The sequence below is a fragment of the Gracilinanus agilis genome, chromosome X (genome assembly GCF_016433145.1).
Source record: "Gracilinanus agilis isolate LMUSP501 chromosome X, AgileGrace, whole genome shotgun sequence".
In the NCBI taxonomy this organism is placed as follows: domain Eukaryota; kingdom Metazoa; phylum Chordata; class Mammalia; order Didelphimorphia; family Didelphidae; genus Gracilinanus; species Gracilinanus agilis.
Window position 1 is genome coordinate 8,895,561 of NC_058136.1, and position 22,254 is coordinate 8,917,814.

The 22,254-nt window shown below is 34.0% G+C and overlaps 1 protein-coding gene across 1 annotated transcript in view; it reads left to right on the forward strand.

The window, feature by feature from the left end:
• Window positions 1–22,254, forward strand: part of STAG2 (stromal antigen 2) — a 130,131-nt gene that overhangs the window by 36,236 nt on the left and 71,641 nt on the right. Inside the window, exons 2-3 of the mRNA XM_044682722.1 lie at window positions 14,728–14,871; window positions 20,107–20,185. Of these exons, the coding sequence (XP_044538657.1) occupies window positions 14,828–14,871; window positions 20,107–20,185 (123 nt within the window). The 5' untranslated portion in view covers window positions 14,728–14,827. The remainder of the gene's footprint in view (window positions 1–14,727; window positions 14,872–20,106; window positions 20,186–22,254) is intronic.

Here is a 22,254-nt window from a genome sequence, read left to right on the forward strand (position 1 = left end):
TTTTCATGTCTTTGGTTCTTGTTTTTAAGATTTTTGTGTTGATAAAATTTAAGATATTTTATTTAGTCAGTAGTCAGAGATTGACCTTGCAATTAAGTATTTATTAAAGGAATCTTCTTTTTTAAACCCTCACCTTCCATCTTGGAGCCAATACTGTGTATTGGCTCCAAGGCAGAAGAGTGGTAAGGGTAGGCAATGGGGGTCAAGTGACTTGCCCAGGGTCACACAGCTAGGAAGTGTCTGAGGCCAGATTTGAACCTAGGACCTCCCGTCTCTAGGCCTGGCTCTCAATCCACTGAGCTACCCAGCTGCCCCCTATTAAAGGAATCTTAATGTAAGTGTTAGTGGATTTTATAATTGACATACATGACAAAAAAGAGTGCACAGTTGATTGCTATGAGCTTTACAAGAGAAGTACAAGATGTAGCAGTCTCACGTACACTTAGACTTCAATTCAGTAAACATTTATCAAGCTAGGTACTTCATGTAAATGTTTAGGCTACATGTTTCATTATGCTGCCATCTTCAAGCTTTCTCTCCCCTTTTCAGCTTCCTTATTTTTGTTGTTGATGCTACTGTTCTAGAAATCCTAGTTATTTTTGACTTAATCTTCTCTCTTTCCTGAATATGTTAAAAAATTCCTAAAGATTCTTCCTACAGACCATTGCTAGACATTTTCTTTAAAACACTTGTTGCTTTTCTGCCTTCTTAAGCCAGCCTCTCACCCTATTAATCAACATTTTGTCCCACTAGTTGCCAATCAGATATTTTCAGCCCCAATCAAACTGATTTTCCTACAGTTCATGAACATTCCTCCTTCCTTAACTTTGTCCGAGCTCTTTTTTATTTTATTTACCAATTACATGTATTAAATTTTCACGAAAGTTTTCTGAAGTTGTATGATCAAATTTGTTTTTCTCCCGAACCTGGCAAGTGATTTGATCTAGGTTATATGTGTATTATCATGCAAAACATTTTCACATTTTTCATTTTTGTAAGTGAATAATCTTATAAAGCCAACTCCCCAAACATATATCTAAATAAAAAAGTGAAAAATTGTATGCTTTCATCTGCGTTCCTACTCCAACAGTACTTTGGAGATGGATAACATTCTTTGTCAGAAGTCCCTTAGATTTGTCTTGGATCATTGTATTGCTGAGAGTAGTTAAGCTAAGTCTTTCACAGCTGATCATTCCATAATATTGCTGTTACTATGTTATGTTTTCCTGGTTCTGCTTATTTCACTTTGCCAACAGTTTAGTATAGGTCTTTCCAGCTCTTTCTGAAATCCTTCTCCTCCTCTTACAGCAGTATTCTGTCATTATCATATACCAGAATTTGTTCAACCATTCCCCAATTGTCCATGCTCTTACTCAGCATACAATGACTGTTTATTCTTTTTTTTTTAAACCTTTACTTTTCATCTTAGAATCAACACTATGTATTAGTTTCCAGACAGAAGAGTGGTAAGGGTTAGGCAATGGGGATTAAATGACTTGCCCAAGGTTGCAGGGCTAGGAAATGCATAAGGTCATATTTGAACCTAGGACTTCCTGTCTGAGCCACCCAGCTGCCTCTTCCCTGCTTTACTCTTCTACTTAAATTCTACCTCCTCATGCTTTCTCCAGTTACTTACTGAACTTTCTTTGCACTTAGTCAAAACTACATAATTTTACTTATAATTTCTTTTTTGGTAAGATGGCTCTTAAATCAAAGACATCACTTTGTACATCACTTTTGAGACTGCCACTTTTTTAACTGTGTGTGACTTCTCTTCTGCCTTTTCCTCATCACCTTTTTCTCTTCTCCCCACTTTTCTCATATTGAAAGCACAAAGCTTATTTTTCCTCTGAATTCTCATCTCTCTGTACACCTTCAATTGGGTTGAAATATTAAGCCAAATCTGGGACAAATAACATGATTTATACAGGTAGCAACATAATCGTGTGTGATTATTATCTAGAATACAAAGGAGTGATAAACCGAAGAGCAGTAAAACCCCAAGTACCCTCCTTAAATAGCCTTCTTTCTGTTTGTTCAGTTACTTAAGGAAAAGGATTCTTTAATTCCCTATATTTGGGAATGGAGGTTAGAGAATGGATGGCCCCACAGTGTTCTGCTTATATCAATTAAGAAACGTGCCAGTTTTGTCATTCCTATGAAGTAAAGAACCAGTGACTTCAGTCCTTGAAAGTACCAAAAACTTTCTCCACAATCTCCATTTATTCACTTGTTCATCCTCTTCTTAAACCTGATTTCTAGCACCCCATAATGGCATTCAAAATAGACATTATTCAACTTTTTATTTCATTACTAGTATTATAACAATTTGCTTCATGTATAATCACAAATAGCATTCCTTATGTTATGGTTTATATAGAATTTTGTGTAAAATTTGGAATAGTGTCAAAGTTTTATGGCTGTGGTACCTATTGTTATTTTATGTTTACAATATATTTTCTATGAGATGTCTATATGATTGACTTCGGAAATCAGTCTTGTTTGTGAATTTGATATGAAAGACTAAGAAGTCTTTTTCAATTTAATAACTTAATTGCTTTCCTACCCTCAATCCTTAGATTCCAGGCCTACAAACTGGCAACTGTTCCTAGTACTGACAACGTGTTCTCCTTCCTACAACCCACTTACTCTTCACTTTGTAATGAAATGAAAAGTAGCTTCTTTGTAGGAAAAGGTTGGTGTCAAAAGTTAAGTACAGTCTCCATGTCATTCAAAAGAACTGTGTATCATGCTGCTTAGAGTAAAAAATCATTCGGTTTGATTTAAATTTAATTGATTTTTATCATGGAATTATATTTAATAGAATTTATTGCAAATTTTAACTTAGTCGAAGAGAGGACCTGCTGAATTTGTAATTTTAATATACTTTCCAACTTCCAATAGACCGGCCTCTTAAGACAATTTGCTTAAAATTTTGTCTTAGATATTGTGAAATCAAAATTCTGCATTTGAAGTGAAATGTTTTAACACTAGAAAGAAATGTATCAGATAACACAATAATTGTAATTTTACTTTGAAACTAAATTCTCATCTTACCATTTTCTTTTCCTTATAGATTAAGAAAAAAGACTGCCTTATTGAGATATTCTTAAATTCCAGTTCTTCTAATGTTAAAAGTGTTGTATTTGCTGAAATTAGCTTCCAAAATTTTGCAGTCTTGTTAATCGTTACTAGCCTCAGAGTTATATTTTTTTTTGCATGTTTAAAGGACTGTCTTGTGTGTGTTTTTTAAAATATATATACAAAGTTTAACTTCTCAATATAGTAATGACATTATTTAAGTGGAGAGGTATCCTGGGGTAGCAGAGTAGTGGAAAGGTTTTGTAATCCCGAAAATTTGGGATCAAGCCTTATCTCTGACACAAGTAATTTAATGACTTGGGCCAAGTCATTTAACTTTGAGTGCCCCAGGCAAGAAACAAACTATAGGTGAGAGCTTGAGAAACCATCACATATCTGCTAAGGGATTTCTCACAACATTTGAGAGTTCCCTCTAGGCATGTAATGGCTCATTTGGCCAAATCCACCCACTGGGAAACTTGAAAAATTAGGGATGATGCATTTTATTTGTGGTGCATACATATAAAGAAATACTGTAGTCAATACAGTGTTAGGAAAACAAAGAAATTAGAAAAGTCCTTTGTGAAATGATATAAAATGGAGGAAGGAAACATAAGAATGAATGTTGTCATACAATACAGTGTGACCTATATTACTATTCTTTATAATTCCTTGATTTCTTTTTATAATTTCTTTCAATAGCTAAAATCAGCTATTGAGAAAACAGTTTGTCTCACTAATTTGATTATCCTTCTTGAGAGTAGGGACTGGCATTAATTGCAATTAGCTTTGGGGTTCTTAGTAGTGACAGCTTTAGGGGAAACTTGGAGAGAGTTAACTTGAGGGTAGATATAGTAAACTGATTTATGACTTATTTCCAGTTTCTGAGGTACTGGAACAAATGGATTTCCTTCTTCAATTCTCTACAAATGTTTCTGTTAAATGAAAACAGTAGGTTGCCCTTGTGGCACCTCATCAGTCCTTTCATCCTCTAGAGAGGCAAAAGAGTATGTTTTCCTTTTTTTAAGGAGACTGGTGAGAGCGGGAATCAAACTTTTAGAATTGGAAGGGACCTTAGATATCATTATTTTATAGGTGAGGACACTGACACTTCAAGATGACAACGTGTTCTCCTTCAAGTAGGAACACTAAGCCATGGTCTCCTGATTCTCAATCTATATGTCCTTAATATTTTGAAAACACTGTTTTTAATTGATGCCTTTTTACATCATATTATTTCTACACATTTTGCTCCAATATGCAGTAAGTTTTCTCTTTTTCTAAAGTCCCCTGTCAAAAAGATAGACAACCAAAAACACACTTTAAAAGTTACTAAATATGACTAGATACAATATTCTGCTGTTGGAGGTTCACCTTCCTTTTAGCAATCTTTTCATTTTATACTGTTGCAGTCATATCAGTTGTCTTTGTTTATTTTGTTCTGTACCAGTTCATACAGTTCTTACCACATTTTTCTGAATTTCTTATTTGTTATTTCTTATTGCACAATGATAATCTACCCTTGAAACATTTGAATTTTGTTTCCTCTTATTTTTGAAACAAAAAACAAAGTTTTATCAAGCAGTCCACTTCCTTACGCTCTTTCCCCTCTCCTTCAAAGTCCATCTCAAATGCTTCTGTCTCTTTCAGAAAGCCTTTTGGGATCATTCCTCTCTAATCTCCAAGTTGCAAGTGATTATGTTCTCTTCTGATGTTGTCAGTTTGTACTTTTCTCAGCCAATTTACTGTAATTTTTTAATAGTGTATTTTACATGTGTCCCCTATAATCTAGTAAGCCTCCTTGGGACAAAGCACCTTGTTATATTGTCTTGTCTCCCCACTACCCAACACAGCACATTACATGGAGAAGCCACTTAATGCCACACCTCCTAAAACATAACCATTTTTATATTGCTCTAACCAATTTTAGGACTGACAGTGGTAGAGGATCTGTTGTAGAGAGTGGAATCGTAAAATTTCTGGAATCTTTTCAACCTTTTTTAGGATAGAGCTCAGCCTTTCAAAAAGGTAGTATCTCAAAATGAATCAGGAGAGAATGAGTGGCAGATACTCTGGTACAGCAAATAAGCAATGCCTCAGACTATAGCAGTGCTACTAAATATGGAGAAGCAGGATAAGTCAGTGGATGAAATTCTGACTTTCAAAGACTGACTAGCAAGAATGTATTAAGTACAGGTAACAATCCTATGTATGCATTATGTATTGCTGGTTCACACACAAGTGGAGCCAAGGTAACTCGGAGTCCTAGAGTAGAAACCAGGAGAAAGTGATAGACTATACATGGTGAAGAAAATAGTGTTCTGTAGTCGAGTAGAGCTCCGGACTTAAAAATCAGGAGAATCTGGATCAGATAGATCATTGTTATGGGAATGATATGTACCTACTGTTCATTTGAGAATCAAATGAAGCAATATATGTAAACGCCTTGCAAACCTTAAGCATGCCTAACGGTCAGCATTCAGTAGTGTCCAACTCTTCCTGATACCATGTACCATAGCTATCCTTGGGGTTTTTGGGGCAAAAGTACTGGAGCAGTTGCAGCTTCCTTCTCCAGTGGATCCTTTTGTCAGGCAATCAGGTATTGAGCGATTTTCCCAGGATCACACAGCTAGGAAGTGTCTGAGGCCTGATTTGAACTCAAGTCTTTCTGACTCAAGGTCCAATCGCTTTGTATCACTCCTTTTTGTGTGCTTTACTCTCTGTCTTCTTGAATGAAGGAGAAAACTGTCAAATATTTTAAATGCTTATTTTTGAATATGCAACAAAGAAGGTTCTTAGATTTCCAGATTCACGAGGAACATCTCAATCTGCTACAGATAATTTTTTTAATGAGTTTTGATGATTCCTGAAAATACTGTTCACAGTGTGTTTCTATTGGGCTAGAACTAATAACCATACTTTATATAATGATAACTTAGAATTGTGTAAATTCAAATCCAGGCAGTCATATCTGCACTAATGGGGACCTGAATGTGTACGCATTGTAGATTGTTTTGCACAGCTATCTTAACCATAGGAAGCCAGCACCACCGAGTTCTACTTTGTTAGTGATATGAAACTAAAAATTGTCCCGTTGGTTTTTGGAGCAACAGTAGTACATCATTCAGTGAATGAGTGATACTTTTCTCTGACAGACAAAATAAAGGGACCTCATCCACATTTGGTGAAAAGGATTTGAGCTTGAGTTTGAGTTCTGGCTTTATGGTCTGATTTGGGACTAAACTTTAATCTGGATGTAAGCCGGTTAGACTTATTTCTAACTCAACTAAGAATAATTTATTAATAATACATTTAATTACTAATTTCATTTCTAGCTCAAAAGTCCTACCTATATCCTGTCCCATTTTCCTCATTTTTAAAATGGGACTAACTACAGTTCTATTACATTTGGCTTTAACTATTTCTCAAGGCTGCTTAGCTTAGTATCAGTTTGAAAATTTCCTTAGAACCAATAAACTGTTGTTTTCTTTAGTGGCAAACTGATTTACTTAATGTTTAAGCCATAACTAACTTGAATAGGAAGGTAGGATTATCAGTAAGTTTCTAGAATCTGGACAGTCTACCAGTGTACTGTGCTTGCCAGCTACAGTACTCTTGGTAAGGAAGTATGTGGAGGATGGATGACAGCAGGATACCTAAACAGCTGTTATGACTATCAAGAGTAGATGACTATACAAGCTGGGCAAGCAGAGAAAATCTATATAAGGACACATGGAAACACAATTTAAGCCAAAGTAGTATAGCTGTGGGATATTGGAAAATTGTAGCAGACATCTTGGCATGAAATAATAAAAAACTGGAACGTTCTTTTTGAGCAAAGACAGTATATGAAGCAGAGAAGAAAAAGTCATAAATAACAATGTAAAAACAATTACTGGTCCATAGTAAAGGAACATCTTTAATATATGCATTATAAAATGAAGTTGATTATCTCATTGTTTACAATAATAGCTATCTTTCAAAATCTGAAGAGCGGCATTTATTTGTATGTCTGCTGGGTTTGCCATCTGTAAAGTGTTTTAAATTTTAGTGCATTTTTAAAGCTTATTTAGTTTAAAATGTCAAAAGAACTAACTAGTCATGACTTCCAAACTAATGAAGGTGATAATACATAACCATATTCAATTTAATTTACTCCCATCCATTTAGATAACACATGATTTTAAGTGGATCAATACATTGAATAATTCTGACACTGTGCAATTTGGGAGAGAGATGTCTTCTCTTTTTGGAACCCTGCTTGGTTTTTTGTAACTTAATAATTTTGATTTGTTTTTTTCCATTCATATTTTTATAGGTATATATTATTTCCATACCTCTGCTTACTTTGCATCTATTCATGAAAATTTTCCCATTCTTATCTGTTCACCATTCTTAATGTACATCCCAGTACTGGGAACAATAATATGTAAAACCAGGTGGTTAAAGGATAGGATTATTATCTTAAATAACCTTTACTTCTCTTACCTCCATTAGATGGCACAGTACTGCCTCATTGTCTTGAGAGAGAGTAGGTAAGGGTGTAGGGGTATTTAGAACGAAAATTTTGTCTCTTGGGCAAGTTCCATGAATTGCATATTGATAATAATGAGCTAAAGTTCTAGGATTTTATCTTTATGAAAATTATTACCAGCTCATCTTGTAGTTGAGTAGACCTTATATAGAGATGATCAACTTTACATGCATGTCTATTTGCATTTCTTCAGAGAATAAGAGTTAAGAGTCTGTAAACTAAAGCAGTTATAAAGGGTTCTTTTCTATTCCTCTCCCTTTCCAAGAAGGGAGCACCTAGTTTCCTCATCTGCAGGATGTGTGATATTTGTGCCACATACTTGACAAGGTTATTATAAATTGCTATGTAAATGTTAGTTATTACATTGCTGTCTATGTAGTGGGTAATTTTAGTTAATACAATTTTTATTTTTGAACAGACACATTCCCTACCTAAATTTTAGTAAACTCTTCTGTGTTTCTGATGTGGTAAGAAAAACTGCAGCCTTAATGGTTTTAAGTGATAAGAATTTTTGCTTCTTATGCTAGAAATAGTGCTTATCTTAAGGTGGAAAATATGTTTTCTGACATGGTTAGATCATTCTCCAGCTATAAAACTGGAAAATTTAAAATTATTTAACTTTTAAAAATAAGATACTTTTGTATTTTTGCTAAATTTAAAATATCATAAATGTAATTGTTATTCTTTTTAATTTCTAAAATGACCATGTAAAAGACACTGAGTAGTACTTTTACTCAAAGAGTGGTATTCTATAATGATGAAGTGATTTTGATTTCACTTATTTTATACCACTGGATATTTAAATTGGGAGGTATCTATCCTTTGTTCAATTGTTGGCCCCAAAGAGTTCCATCTTGCAGCAGAGCCAGCCACCTGATTCTTATTGTGTGTGTGTGTATTTTATTAACTTATATTAACTACTTAAAATCAAGAGTGTATGTTTATATGTATTTTAACAATGGAATTATTTTTGTTGACATAATTTTGAAAGTATTTAATAATAAACACTACAGAAATAATTTACTCTTATTAGAAATTTGTTTGATATGGGATTCTCGAAGGCAATAGCTAACTTACTATGATGTCAACTACTCTTATGTGAAAGGGAAGAGAAATGAGTGGAGTTTGGAGGAAATGATGATAAAATTTGATGATCATAATGCCAGCATTATTAATAAATTGATTTATTAACACATTAAACAATTACCAAGTTTAAAAATTACTACTTTTTAGGAGCAATCTCTTTTCTTTCATAAAGTTTATATTTTGAACTGAATTGTGTGTCACTTTTGTACTGAGTGACCTATGTGAAAAATTTACTAAATACTTTCTAGTCCTTTTAAGAATGGTTTAAAAGCTTAGGGCTTAATGCCATATATAACTTGGATTTTTCACATAGATGACATAATCCCGCCTAGAGCTAGTGTTTTATGGTATGAATTCTCTTTTGTTTGAGATTTGCCACTTGACTCAAATGATATACCAGGTGTGAAGTGATTTTTAGGATACAAATATCTACTGGGATTTAGTTTTAAATCAACAAAAGCCTTTCCCTGGAACCTAATGTGAATTTTATGCATTTCAGGGTCTAGAAATCTTTTAATTAAATCTGTTTTGTAATTCTCTGAAATATGTTGGTTATTGCTACTGTACCTTATTTATTAGCCTTTTGGCACATGATCAGTCATGGTTTTCAAGCTAATAAAGTTCAAATAACCCAAGGCTTACTGTGGTTTTGGAAACAAATGAGCTCAGGAATAGGCAATGAACCCAGTTTTGGGGCTTGTCCCTACATTATTGGTTTAGATGTCAAAAGTGACAGAATCTCAGGAACACCTTTTAAGGATATATATATTGTAAAGAAGATATGTGAGAAAAATCTAACACAATTTTGCAATTTTACTTACAATTGAAAAATGCAGTAGGAGATAATTGAGCATGTACTCATGCTACATCATCCAGCATTGTACACTTAACCTTTGAGGGGGCATGGTCTTATTTATATTACTTAAGGTTATTTCCTGGTAATTCTTCGAGATCGCTTAGATGTGTTCATCTTCTATCCCCTTGCTTACCCATTGAAAAGCTTGTTTGAAGAGGACATGCCCATAGCCCTATTGAAGAGTCTCTTCCTACTTAGGTAAAAATTTACATTATTGTTAGAATTGTTTTAAAATTCTTAACTGGGGACAAGTTACAACCAAAGTAGGCAATTCTGTTAGCCTTTCAAGCCTATCTTGACATTTGAAGAGACTGTTGGGGCAAAGTAATGAATGCATAGTGCCTTAGTGCCAAATCTATGATCTTATGAAGTTATTTATGTATCTGAGTCTGCAATCTCTCTTCTCCAAAATAATTGCCTTCCTCTGTATGTTGGCAGAGGCTTTCTATTAAGGAGAACTCAGTGTAGTTTGCAAACTTATTTCTTTGTAACATCTTGATTCCTAGAGTTTCTTAGTAATTGTTAACTGCACACTCAAGGTTACGATTTAACCAAAGACCATATTTTATATAGTATATGTGTGAAAACAGTTTACATGAAACCACTTGACAGTCAACTCTTAAACTGAACTCATAAAAGAAGCCAGGTATTCTCAGAGACAGCAAAGTGGAAGGATAACATTCCAGGAGAAATAAATGGTGTTTTAGCAATATGAATCTTTATAAAGTAAAACTTGCTTTTCATTCAGTCTATATCATAACCTGTTACAAAATCAGAAAAAAATCTCTTTAATGATGTGAGGTTTTTTCAAGAGGGAGTTAGTATTTGTTATAGTGATTTTGTGTTTGTTTCTTCATCTACAACTCCCTGTAAGTAAAAGCTGAAACTCATACTGCTATGGATTTATCTTAGATTGTAAGCTCCTTGAGGTAAGACATTGTCTTAAAAAAAAAATCTACCTTCTGTCTTAAAATTGATACTGAATATCTGCTCCAAGGCAGAATGATAGGGGCCAGGCATTTGGGATTAGTTGACTTGTTCAGGGTCATGTAGTTAGAAAGTGTCTAGAAGACCAGTTCTGAACCCTGAACCCTGGGCTCTATCCACTGAGCCACCTTGTTGCCACTAGAAAATGTCTTTTTTTAAAAAATTAAGTTTAGGGCAGCTGGGTAGCTCAGTGGAGTCAGGCCTAGAGACAGGAGGTCCTAGGTTCAAACCCAGCCTCAGCCACTTCCCAGCTGTGTGACCCTGGGCAAGTCACTTGACCCCCATTACCCACCCTTACCACTCTTCCACCAAAGAGCCAATACACCGAAATTAAGGGTTTATAAAAAAAAAAAATTAAGTTTATCCCCATTATGGTGGTTAATGTTGATTGGACTGGATATTGGATTTGTGTTTTAGTGGGAAAATTCATGAAAAAATTACTAGAAAGCAAATTATGCATAATGGCTATGAATTTGATCTTGTCTGACTTAAAAAAAAAAGGATGTTAAGAAGTTTGAATACTTTTTCTCCTGAAGCAAAATCTTGTAGAAATAGAGGAGTTGTACATTGTAATCCCTCCCCTCCTTTTCCCCTTGTAGAAAGACTTTTATTAACTTAATGCTACATTGTTTTAGTATACCTGATAAAATTATAAATAGGGATTGAGACGTGTGTTCATTTTTTTCTAGCTTTGAGTGAGAGCTCCACCTTGTGATCTTTGAGTATACAGTTGTATTTGAATATACTGATTGTTTATGAAAGCACTATAAGGGTTAAATTTCATTAAGTAACCTTTTTTTACTAACAGAACTCATACCCTTATGCTTCTATAAAATTAAATCTTATCTTCTCATAGGAAAATTAGGGCTTTTCATAAATTATGACACAGTAGCCATAGCTGTAATAAAAAAAGGTATTTCTTGTGGATTCTCCAATTCGAATCATTATCAGCATCATTGTTCACAAGGTAAAATAAAGAATGGGTACTGGGGATTTATGTGGACTTAGATTTACTCTAAAAAAGAAAAAAGGACCAAATGTTTATCAGATTCAGCATTTGTTTTATTGCTTGAATGAAGAGAGAAATATTCTTTCAGCTAAGACCAGCATTCTTGCTCTATCTCGCTTGCTTTCTTCTCCCCCCACCAATTTATTGGTTCTAAGGGCTAGGTAATGGGGTTTAAGTGACTTTCCCAGGGTCACACAGACTAGGCATGTCTTATGCCTGATTTAAACCCATGATTTCTCATCTCCAGGCCTGGCTCTCAGTCCACTGAGCCATCTAGCTGCTAAGACCAGCTTTCTTGAAGCAATAATAATTCTGCAATTCAGAATCTTGCTTGGGGTAACTTGGGACTTGCCTAGTGGCACATGATCATTATGTGTGAGGCAAAATTTTAATTTTCTTTTTTTAAGCTCTTAAACTTTCTGTCTTAGTATCAGTTCTAAGAGAGAAGACTGGCAAGAGCTGGGCAATTGGAGTTAGTTAAGTGACTTGCCCAGGGTAACACAGGTAGGAAGTGTCTGAAGCCAAATTTGAACTCAAGTCTTCTGGACTCCAGGCCTAGTGCCCTACTGTGCCACTTCACTGCTCCCACACTAGTTTCAAAAATCAGTAGGTGAATGGAATAAGTTTTTGTTTCCTTGTAACTGATTTGGAGATTCAATCCAAATGGATTAACATCGTTCAATTGGCTGTAAATTTGTGAGATTGTTTTTTAGTGCTATGTTTAAGTTTTGTTCAATATGATTAACAGCTACCTGTGAGAGGCAAGTTTTAAACTGATTCCTAGGCCAGCTTTCTTATTTATCCACCAGTATTACCTTTCAAGTGTGCTTCGGAACAGATAATGCCATCCCTGACCAAATCAGTATTTTTCTTGTTTTAGAGTTCCTGTAAAACCAGTTATGACTGTAATACTTTATTTTAATGGGATGGAGAAATAGTTGGCGAAGTTTAATTACCTAACAATTTTTTTAAAAACTAGAGCTCTCTACTGAGAGAGCTTCATATTTTGGTAATGCATTCTTGCCTTCATATTGACTTATTCTTGTTACTAGGACCCAAGTTTATATAACATTGATGATTCTGATTTGACCTGGTAACATTATTCACTAAAATGTTGTTGCATCAAACTCTTACATGTAGAACTTCTTGTGGGGGATACAGCATGTTTATATATGACTTTTTAAAAATTTCTTAAAATGTTAACTCATATAGTCCTTCCATTACAACCACCATTCTGGGATGTAAACAGTAAAGCTATTTTCCCCATTTTACGGATCAGGAAATCAAAAGTGTTAAGTGATTTGGTCCTGATTATACAATTAGTGCCAGAGGTGCACATTGAAGCTGAAGTTCTGCACGTTTATCCATTATATCAGTGGTTCCCAAACTTTTTTGGCCTACTGCCCCCTTTCTAGAAAAAATATTACTTAATTCCCTGGAAATTAATTTTTAAAAAATGTTAATAGCAATTGATAGGAAAGAGAAATGCACCTGTGGCCATCACTGTTCCCACTGGATCTGCAGCACCCACCAGGGGGTGGTGGCGTCCACTTTGGGAATCACTGCATTATATCATGTTGCCTAATAAGAATTCGTTTATAAACTGAATGTGTATATAAGCTATACATTGTAAGGTTGCCAGTTTCTTTTCCTAATTCTTTTAGGAGTGGGTATAGTTAGTTTTTGTGCTTATGGTTCTAGCAAGCAAAGAACCTCTACTCACTTTAGATTAGAGAATCAACACAAAGTTATTTTTAAATGGAAGTATTTAAATGTTAGTCTTAGAGGGGAACAGTTGAAGATTTAGTCACATAATGGGCATGCCACTAAATTAGATGTTTTTACAATATGAGCACTTTAGAAGAGTAACAAAATTCAGTATAGTTTTATAAGACAACTCTTGGATAATTCAGGAATTGCTTTTTTTCTAATATGCAGATTACTCATACCTTCTGTTTTTACTTATACCTCTACTTTAGTATTAGAATTTTCTACAGTTCTAGGGCAGAGGTGTCAAATGCAGGCATGTGGTCCAAGTGTAAGTAGAACTAGATTAAATTGTAATTAGGAAATATCCCACAAAATAAATTTTGAAATGTGATAGACTTAAGTCAATATTCTGTGAGCAGGGATCTTTTATGTAATGGTCTCTTTTCTGTTGGAATGGGACAGGGTTTTCAGCTTGCCTTGTTTTATTGTCCTTTTTACTTAAAGCTTTTATAGCATCTATATAACACTTGGTAGAGGAAGAGAAAAACTCTCGTTCATTTCTCATGAGCTATTGGAAAAGATAATCGGTATATTATTATTGGTTTGAAATGTTAACCTTAAAGAACTTTCAATTGCAAGATTGCAATAAATTAAAAAGCATTTATGTAACAGTAGGGGGTTATCACCTTCTTAGCTTAAGTTGCCTTCAGCTGGTTAAAACTGCATACTTTCTACTATGAGTTGCATAGAAACAAAACTGGCCTGTTTTTCTTTTTCTGGTTATATATTACTCACCTATTTGTACTCTCTGGCTTTCCAAACTAATCCTCCCCCCCCCCCCATTCTGGGACACCTTAGTGCCCCCACTATGAGACAATGAGTTTCTCATTCTCTTCTTATTTTACCTCGTCAGTTACTTTAAGGGGAAGGGTTGAAAGGGAAAAAAAGTTGACATTCTTACCTCTCTCCAAACATTCAATAGTTGACCAATTAAATAAAGGTTTCTTGAATGAATGATTGAATGAATGAATGAATGAATGGATAGATGAGAAGAGCATTCGTTTCTTTGTCAAATCAGTAAATCAATTTCTCCTTTTACAAAATGTTTGATAATTTCAAATTGTTTCTTGTAGTAGTTGAATTTTGTGAAGCTGTTTAAAAAGATCACATGGTATTTAGAGTAGGTTTTTAGAAATCAAACTAAGAAATAAAAATAATAAACTTTAAAATAAATTAAAATTGTAGTAGGAGCATTTCTTTTCTGTTTTACTTTTGTTGTGGCATCGTACCCGGTTATAACAAAAAAAGAGCATCAACTAAAGTAAAGGGGAGGCTAAAAAAAGCCCTTTTATTTGCTAAAACAGACAGCAGGCACTGGTGTCTATAGCTTTTGAGGATGATCGTTTTGCTGTCTTCCCTTTCTCAGCTTTCCAGAATAAACATTGCCTGCTTTTCTTTTTTTAGGAATTGTCTATCACAGAAGAAAGAAGTACACTTGCATTTTGCAAACGTAAATTTATGAACACATTTCTAATACTGTGGTGTTCCAGAAGATGATAAAGAAATGATAGCAGCTCCAGAAATACCAACTGATTTTAACCTACTTCAGTAAGTAATTTTTTTTTTTTAAGTTTTAAACCCTTAACTTCTGTGTATTGACTTATAGGTGGAAGAGTGGCAAGGGTAGGCAATGGGGGTCAAATGACAGTAAGTAATTTTTAATTGTGGTAATTATTATTCTTAACTTTCCCCCCATATTCCCATATTGATCTTCCATTGGTTGCAAAAATAGAAACTTGTATGTACTCTTTAAAATAAGCTTTTCAAAGTTTTACATTTACTCTAGAATAGTGATTTTCAGTCCTGGTTTTGTGACAGTCCAATCATTTAAATTGTGACATACCAGTTATTTCAAGGAGTATAACAAAATTTTCAAAAGTAATTTTGGTTGTTTTTGATAAAAAAATGTATTGTTCCAAGCCTTTGCCTACCCCAACCCCCTCAAACTTCAAAAATAATAGTGCCAAGAAATGAAGATAAAAACAAATAAAAATAAAGGAGGATGGTCACCTTGCCATCCTTTTCCACAGGACTGTTTGAAGTCTTCAGTGATTGTTCTAAGCAGTGTTTGAAGTGTGTGGTGGTGTAGATTCTACATCCACATAGTTCTTGCTTGAGGAAAATCTGGAAATTGATTGCATTTAAATTCAACTTACAAAAATTTTATATATGTAAATTGAGGAATAATATCAGGCACATAATTTAATAAACTTGATTTTTGGTCTAGAGAAACTTTATAAGCATAGTGTAATTAAAAATTATTTTGTGATCCAGAACAGTTCTGAAGGACTTATGACAAAGAATGCTATCAACCTCCAGAGAAAGAACTGTTGGATTTGGAATGCTGATCAAAGCTTGTGATTAGTTTATTTTATATTAGTTTATATATTTTATATTATATTATAATATATAATATATGATATATCAGTTTATATATATTATAATATTATAATATTAGTTTAGTTTAGTTTATTTGGTTTTTCATTTTGGGGTTTTGGTTTTGTCTGAGTATTCTCTTACAAAAATGATCACTATGGAAATAATGTATTGCATGATAATACCTGGATAACCTAGATCTATTGCTTGTCAGCTCTGGGAGGGAGAGGAAAAGGAAATGGGGAGACAGTTTGGATCATATAACTTTGATAAACTTCTGTGGAAATTTGTTATTACATATAGTTGGTAAAATAAAATCAAATCTCTTAAAAAAGATTTTTGCATATAGTTAAGAGTTTGTAATAAATTCTCTGTTATTTAATTTTGTGCATAGATTTGGGTAATTATAGAGGTCAAAATGGAGATTGGTAATCAGTGTGGAGTTTTGATAGTACAGGTCGATTTCCTGTGGTTTTTGTCTTTGTCACTAGCATAAGTAGATCATTTCATGGGCTTGTCACACTCTAATTTTAAATTTAAATTTTAGTTCTAATGTGATTTACTGTTTGGTTGTATAAGATGTTCCTTTCTCCAAATTTAATGAGGAAATTATCTGTTTTAGTTAATAATAAAAAATAAGATTTCTTTAGATTTTAGTGTTCCCATAAAAGTGGTTATTATAATCACTGTTAACAATAAATGTACTTATCAACAGTGTAAGAGGTTAGCAAAAGAAGACACTGACCCTATCCTTGTCAGTTTCCTTTTTGCAGAAAGGACAAGATGAAGCTACATAAAAATAACCTTAATGTGAAACTTTGATTCATTGTTGTTATTGCTCTGTCAGTTTTCAGTCATGAGCTTGTTTTTATGGAATTGAGGAGGCAGTGTAGTGTAGTGGAAATTGGTTTGGCCAGGCCAGGAAGACCTAGGTTCAAGTCCTGCTTCAGAGTGGAACCCTACTCAAGTTATAGGATCAACAATAGCTCTAGAACTGAAAGTACCTTAGAGGCTAGCTATTTCAAACCTTTGGAACTGATGCCCATGGAAATGAAAGGACTTGCCTGTGATCACACAGTGATAAAGTAGCAAAGCCAGAATCAAAACCCAGATTGCCTAAATCCAAAATCAGCATTTTGTACACTGTACTTGCATTGCCTGACAAAAGTCATTGAACTGCTAATCTATCTTTTCTACACTAGATAAAATCTTCCATTGGTGCTCACAACATATATTCATGTTTTGAACTTGAGTTTATTCCTTGCTTTGAACACACACACTCAGGAGAGGGGAGTATAGATAATAATACTTGTAGATAGTTTATTTCATTGTATGCATTGCAGGCTATTAAGCAACCTAGTAGGAGACACTAAAACTAATGGCTGGTACTAATAATTTGTTAATGTTTTGATTAAACTTCAGTCTTATTAGCTTCAAGGATGACCAAAAAACATCTTAGCTTGTATCTGGCAGAGTATGTCCTTTGCTGGGACATCCGGGACATCCTTCAGGTTACTAGGGGCACCTCCATGCCACGATGAGCTGTCAAAATAGGAGCTCATGTTTATGCAGTGACCCTGTAACAAAGGAAATGTAGTATTCTAAATTTTTAGTTGAGGATGATAAAGAGCCAGGGCTACCCAATGTCACAAGTGATATATCCAAGAGCACTGTTAGATTTTGATGTAGAAGAGGTCTGTCTTGTCCAGTCCTGTCATGAGGTGGCTGAGGTCAGATATCACACAGTCATGATGTAATTTCATATCTATCAATTCCACATCCAGGTTCTTCCTCACTTACAGGGCCTTATGCCATATTACCTCCTAGCTCTTCACCATGGAATGATTGGTCTGCTACTCTCTTTAGGAAGTAGCAGTAACATTAAAATAGGAGTTCTCCCTAGTTCTCTCCAGTCAGCAAGCCATTTTACCCCTTCTGGCCCACAAAGTAAGAGGTGTTTTTAAAAATCCAGGAAACCAAACTTCAGGCTGAGCAATTTTCATGAGTTCTCCACCCCCAGACGATCCATGTAGCATTCTATTTATCTTTGTCCTTTTGTTGAGGGAATTTTTTTTTTTCTTATTGAAAGAAACTAGAAACAATCTTTCAGTTTGAGTTTGAGTTCATAGCTGGAAAGTCCTGTAACTACTTAAGCTCCTGAACTTAAGCTCCAGGAATATAAAGTAACTTCTCCAAGTGATACAAGTTCAAAGAACCTAAAGTTCCTGCTACTTTTACTTTTGTATGATTCCTCCCACCCTTTTCTCCCCCATTCGCAGTAGATGTTTGTGCTTTAGATACTAAGACAGAACATTATAGAGAGTAAGAAAGAATAACTTGCTGCTATTGAGGAATTCTCTGTTTTATGGCATCCTGTTGGCTATTTAATTTTGTGGGCTTCAGAAAGTTTTCTCCCTAAACATCAGGTGAGTATTAAAACAGTTTGGTTTATGTCTAGTCTCTTCTCTTCTCTTCTCCTTCTCTTAGTTCTGTTCTGTTCTGTTCTGTTCTGTTCTGTTCTGTTCTGTTCTGTTCTGTTCTGTTCTGTTCTCTTCTCTTCTCTTCTCTTCTCTTCTCTTCTCTTCTCTTCTCTTCTCTTCTCTTCTCTTCTCTTAGGTTAGCTGAGCCTCTATTAGGTATCAAGTAAATATTTCACACCAATAATGCTTGTTACTGTTTTTTTCACAGAAGTTTATAAAACCAATAAATTTTGCAAATGTTCTATTAATGTTTTGAAGAGAGAGAAGAATAATCTCAAATAATGTGGTTTGCAGTTTTGGAAGGTTCATAAAGCCTTGCCTTCCTAGAGTTAGGGTGGGTTGTTTTTCAAAGAACAGAATTGAAGCTCTGCCCTTCTATAAAAAGTTAGCTTAAGTGTATGCCTTCAGTTGATTCTCTAAAATGACACCAATTGACTTATGACAAAGAATGCTATCCACCTCCAGAGAAACAACTGTTAGATTTGGAATGTAGATCAAAGCATACTATTTCTCACTTCAGTATATTTGTGTTTTTGGTTTTATATAAGTACTCTCTTATAACAATGAACAATATGGAAATAGATTTTGCATGATAATACATGCATAACCCAGATCAAATTGCTTACCCTCTCTGGGAGGGGTGAGGAAAGTGAGGTAGAGAAGATCATTTGGATGTTACAACTTCAGAAATTGTATTTGGAAAAATGTTATTACATGTAATAGGGGAAATAAAATATCTTTAAAAAATTAAATAAAATGACACCTATTCTCTTTTCAGCAGCCCTGAGCTAGATAGAGCAAAGATTACCTCAGTGTTTATTTATATTCCTGAAATCTTCTGAAGGAAGGCACCAAGGCTAAGGAGCTGATGAATAATAATATTTCATTAAATATTGGTGGGTTAGTCATTATATTAAGATCTAAAAAATCAATACCACTGCATGGAATCTGGAAAAGTATTTATTGTTGTAAAAATATAAATAGAAGACATTGGATTGACCAGAGAAAAACCTATCTTTTTAGTCTGCTTATTTTTTTTTTTTTTTGTCTTTTTTGTGGTTAAAATATAAAATCCAGTTTGTCTTGACTTTTTTCCTGCCTGGACTGATGACTTCATGATCTTATTTCCTAGTGAGCTCCCTCATTAGATAACTCCCTTTACCAAACAAATATCCTTCCAATATAGATTTTATTGTCTTCAATACCTTTAAGTTCGTTGTCTTTTTATCAATGTGGATTCATGTGCATGATTAGTGAATCACTCTGTTTAAACCTTTGTTAATACATTAATAAATTGTCTTTTTTTCTTACAAAAAGACAAAACTCTGAATTACCACTACATTGAGTAGTGTAAAGTGCTAGGTTTGCAGACCCAGGACCTTTGATGTGCTCCAATCTGTAAAATGGGTTGATTTCAATGACTTCAGAGTTCCTTTCTCTAAATCTATGATACTATATTTCTCTTCATAATTTATTTGTTTTCCCCCTTCATAATTTAAAATAACTCAATATATGGACTCTAGATTTATAATAGATAAAAACTATAAAAAACAGTATTATAACAACCAGAAAATGAAACTTAGGTAATGAAATGTCCTAACTCCTAGTATTTAAGGTTTTTTAAAAATTTTACTTTCTTAGACAAAATGAATATTTTAGAAAGTCATTAAAAATGGCAGTTTCCATATTTCTGATTCATTTTTACATTGAAACTATTAAAGTTAAGTTAAAAATTTAATATCTAATGCAGCATTTGCTAAAAGAAATATTTCCTGGATGATTTTTATGAATTTTTTGACTTTTAATGACATTAATGTTTGAGTATTCAGTGGAATTTCTAAAACCTGAGTTTTTGTTTTTGCAAAACAATGAAATTTGCAATGTTTTCTGATTAAGTTTTCAAAATTTGCTTATTTTGTTTTTACAGGGAGTCAGAGACACATTTTTCTTCTGACACAGACTTTGAGGATATTGAAGGAAAAAACCAAAAACAAGGCAAAGGAAAAGTATGTACAACATTCATATTACCCGTGTTGTAGATTTTGGAGTTATTAAATGTTGCTGTTTGCTGGAAAAAATTTAAAGTTGTTGAAGATTTGGACCAGGAAACCAACTTTTTAAAAGACTATCCCAGGGGCAACTAGGTGGCTCAGTGCATAGAGAGAGCCAGGCCTGGAGACAGAAGGTCCCACATTCAAATTTGATCACAGATACTTCCTAGCTGAGTTACTCTGGGCAAGTCACAATTGCTTAGTCCTTATCACTCTTTTACCTTGGAACCGATGCTTAGTATTGATTCTAAGACAGAAGGTAAGGTTTTTAAAAAAAGGAAAGAAAAGCTCAAGTTTTGAAAGGTATTCATGGAATTGTGTTGAATGCACTGTTATGTTCCAACTAATTGTGCTATTTCCTTGGTTATGCTAATAATGACAATGTATTTGGCTTTTAGAATATCCAATAACTTTTCTATATCTATAAAATGAGAACCATCCAATGTGCCTCACTATTTTTAGAATATTATCTTTTTTAAAGAACCTTTTAGCCTGTTTAATTTAAATTATAGCTTCTGTTGTCTTTGCTTTAGTTTTAGATTAAAATTTTAAAGTGCTTAAAAATCAAGGGTTCTTCCTTCTTGCTCAACTTTTGACAAAACAACATTTTTATATCAGTAAAAGTCCTACCATAATACTTATATATTTACATTTTGTGTATGTGTACAGGCATGCATTCATTTTGAGATTCTAAAGATTCTAAGGAAAAGTGTGGTAAATGCAGCTCAGTGTAATTTAGTAATAGAAATCACAATCCCTTTCCTCTTTTCAAAATCGAATTTAATTTTTTTAGTTAACAAAAATTATTTTCCCTCCTCACCCCTTCCACTCTACCTTGGGTAGGGGAAAAGACCATTGCAACAACCTTCCGAAATGTTCATGTGCAAAAAAAAATGTCTTACTCTTCATACACTCCAAGTCTTAGTCACTTATCCTTCCTCTAAAATCATGGTTTGCCTTTACTTTGATCAAAGCTCTCAAGTCTTTGAAATTTGTTTATCTTTTTAATGTTGTTGTTTTTATATAAATTGTTCCTTTGGTTCTACTCACTTAATTCTGTATCTACTTATATAGGTTTCTCCGAAACCATCCATTTCTTCATTTCCTACAGGGCAATATTGTTCCATTACAATCAATTACAATTCCTGGCATAAGGCCATTTCTAAATGAGTGGAGACCCCTTTAGATTCTAGTTTCTTGCTACAACAAGAGAATGGCTATAAATATTTTGTATGCATTTTGTCCTTCTTTGCCTTCTTTCTGATATTAGCTTTGGAGTGTTATGGTTGTGTTTAAAGGTTATGCATTTTCCTTTTTACTCTTGTCTTTTCTTTTCCTTAAATACAATATACAATATTGATTCTTAATCCTGACTGGCTAAGTAGTACCTGTGTGACCTTGAACAAGTCAATTCACTTCTCTCAGGGCTTCTGTTTCCTCCTCCATAAAATGAGGGCTTGAACTAGATGGTCTTTAAAGGTTCCTTTATTTCCTAAGGAACCTAAAAAGTTCCTTTTATTATCCTATCTCTAATTTGTTTCAGGGATTATCAGTATTATTTAGTCTTTGTATTTGTTCTTGGTACATGATGAGTCTAACTCCTTTTCTAAAAATTGTGTACAGAAACATAGTTTCAGAAAAGGAACAAGGATACTTTATATAACTATTATGTCTGAAGTGGAAATTGTGTTACTTATACTCACCATGCTCTTTCCTTTATTTATCTTTGGTGGTTATTTCTAATTTCTTTTTCTTGTTTTTATGTTTCAGTCATACAGAATCATAGCAAGTGATTAAGTATGTATCTTACGTGTATTTGCCAGAGAAGGGATAGCCATGGTAGAACATGGACACAGAGAAGTCCAATTAAATGGGTCTTTGATCTCATTGATGTGTATGTTCAATCTGTAGCTTCTTATCCCTCCATCAGGTTGACACTGGAGTTCCATCCAGCTTGGTTTATTTTGATATCTTGATGATACCAAGGTGCTTAGGCTCTGTCACTTTCCACATGACCAAGTTGT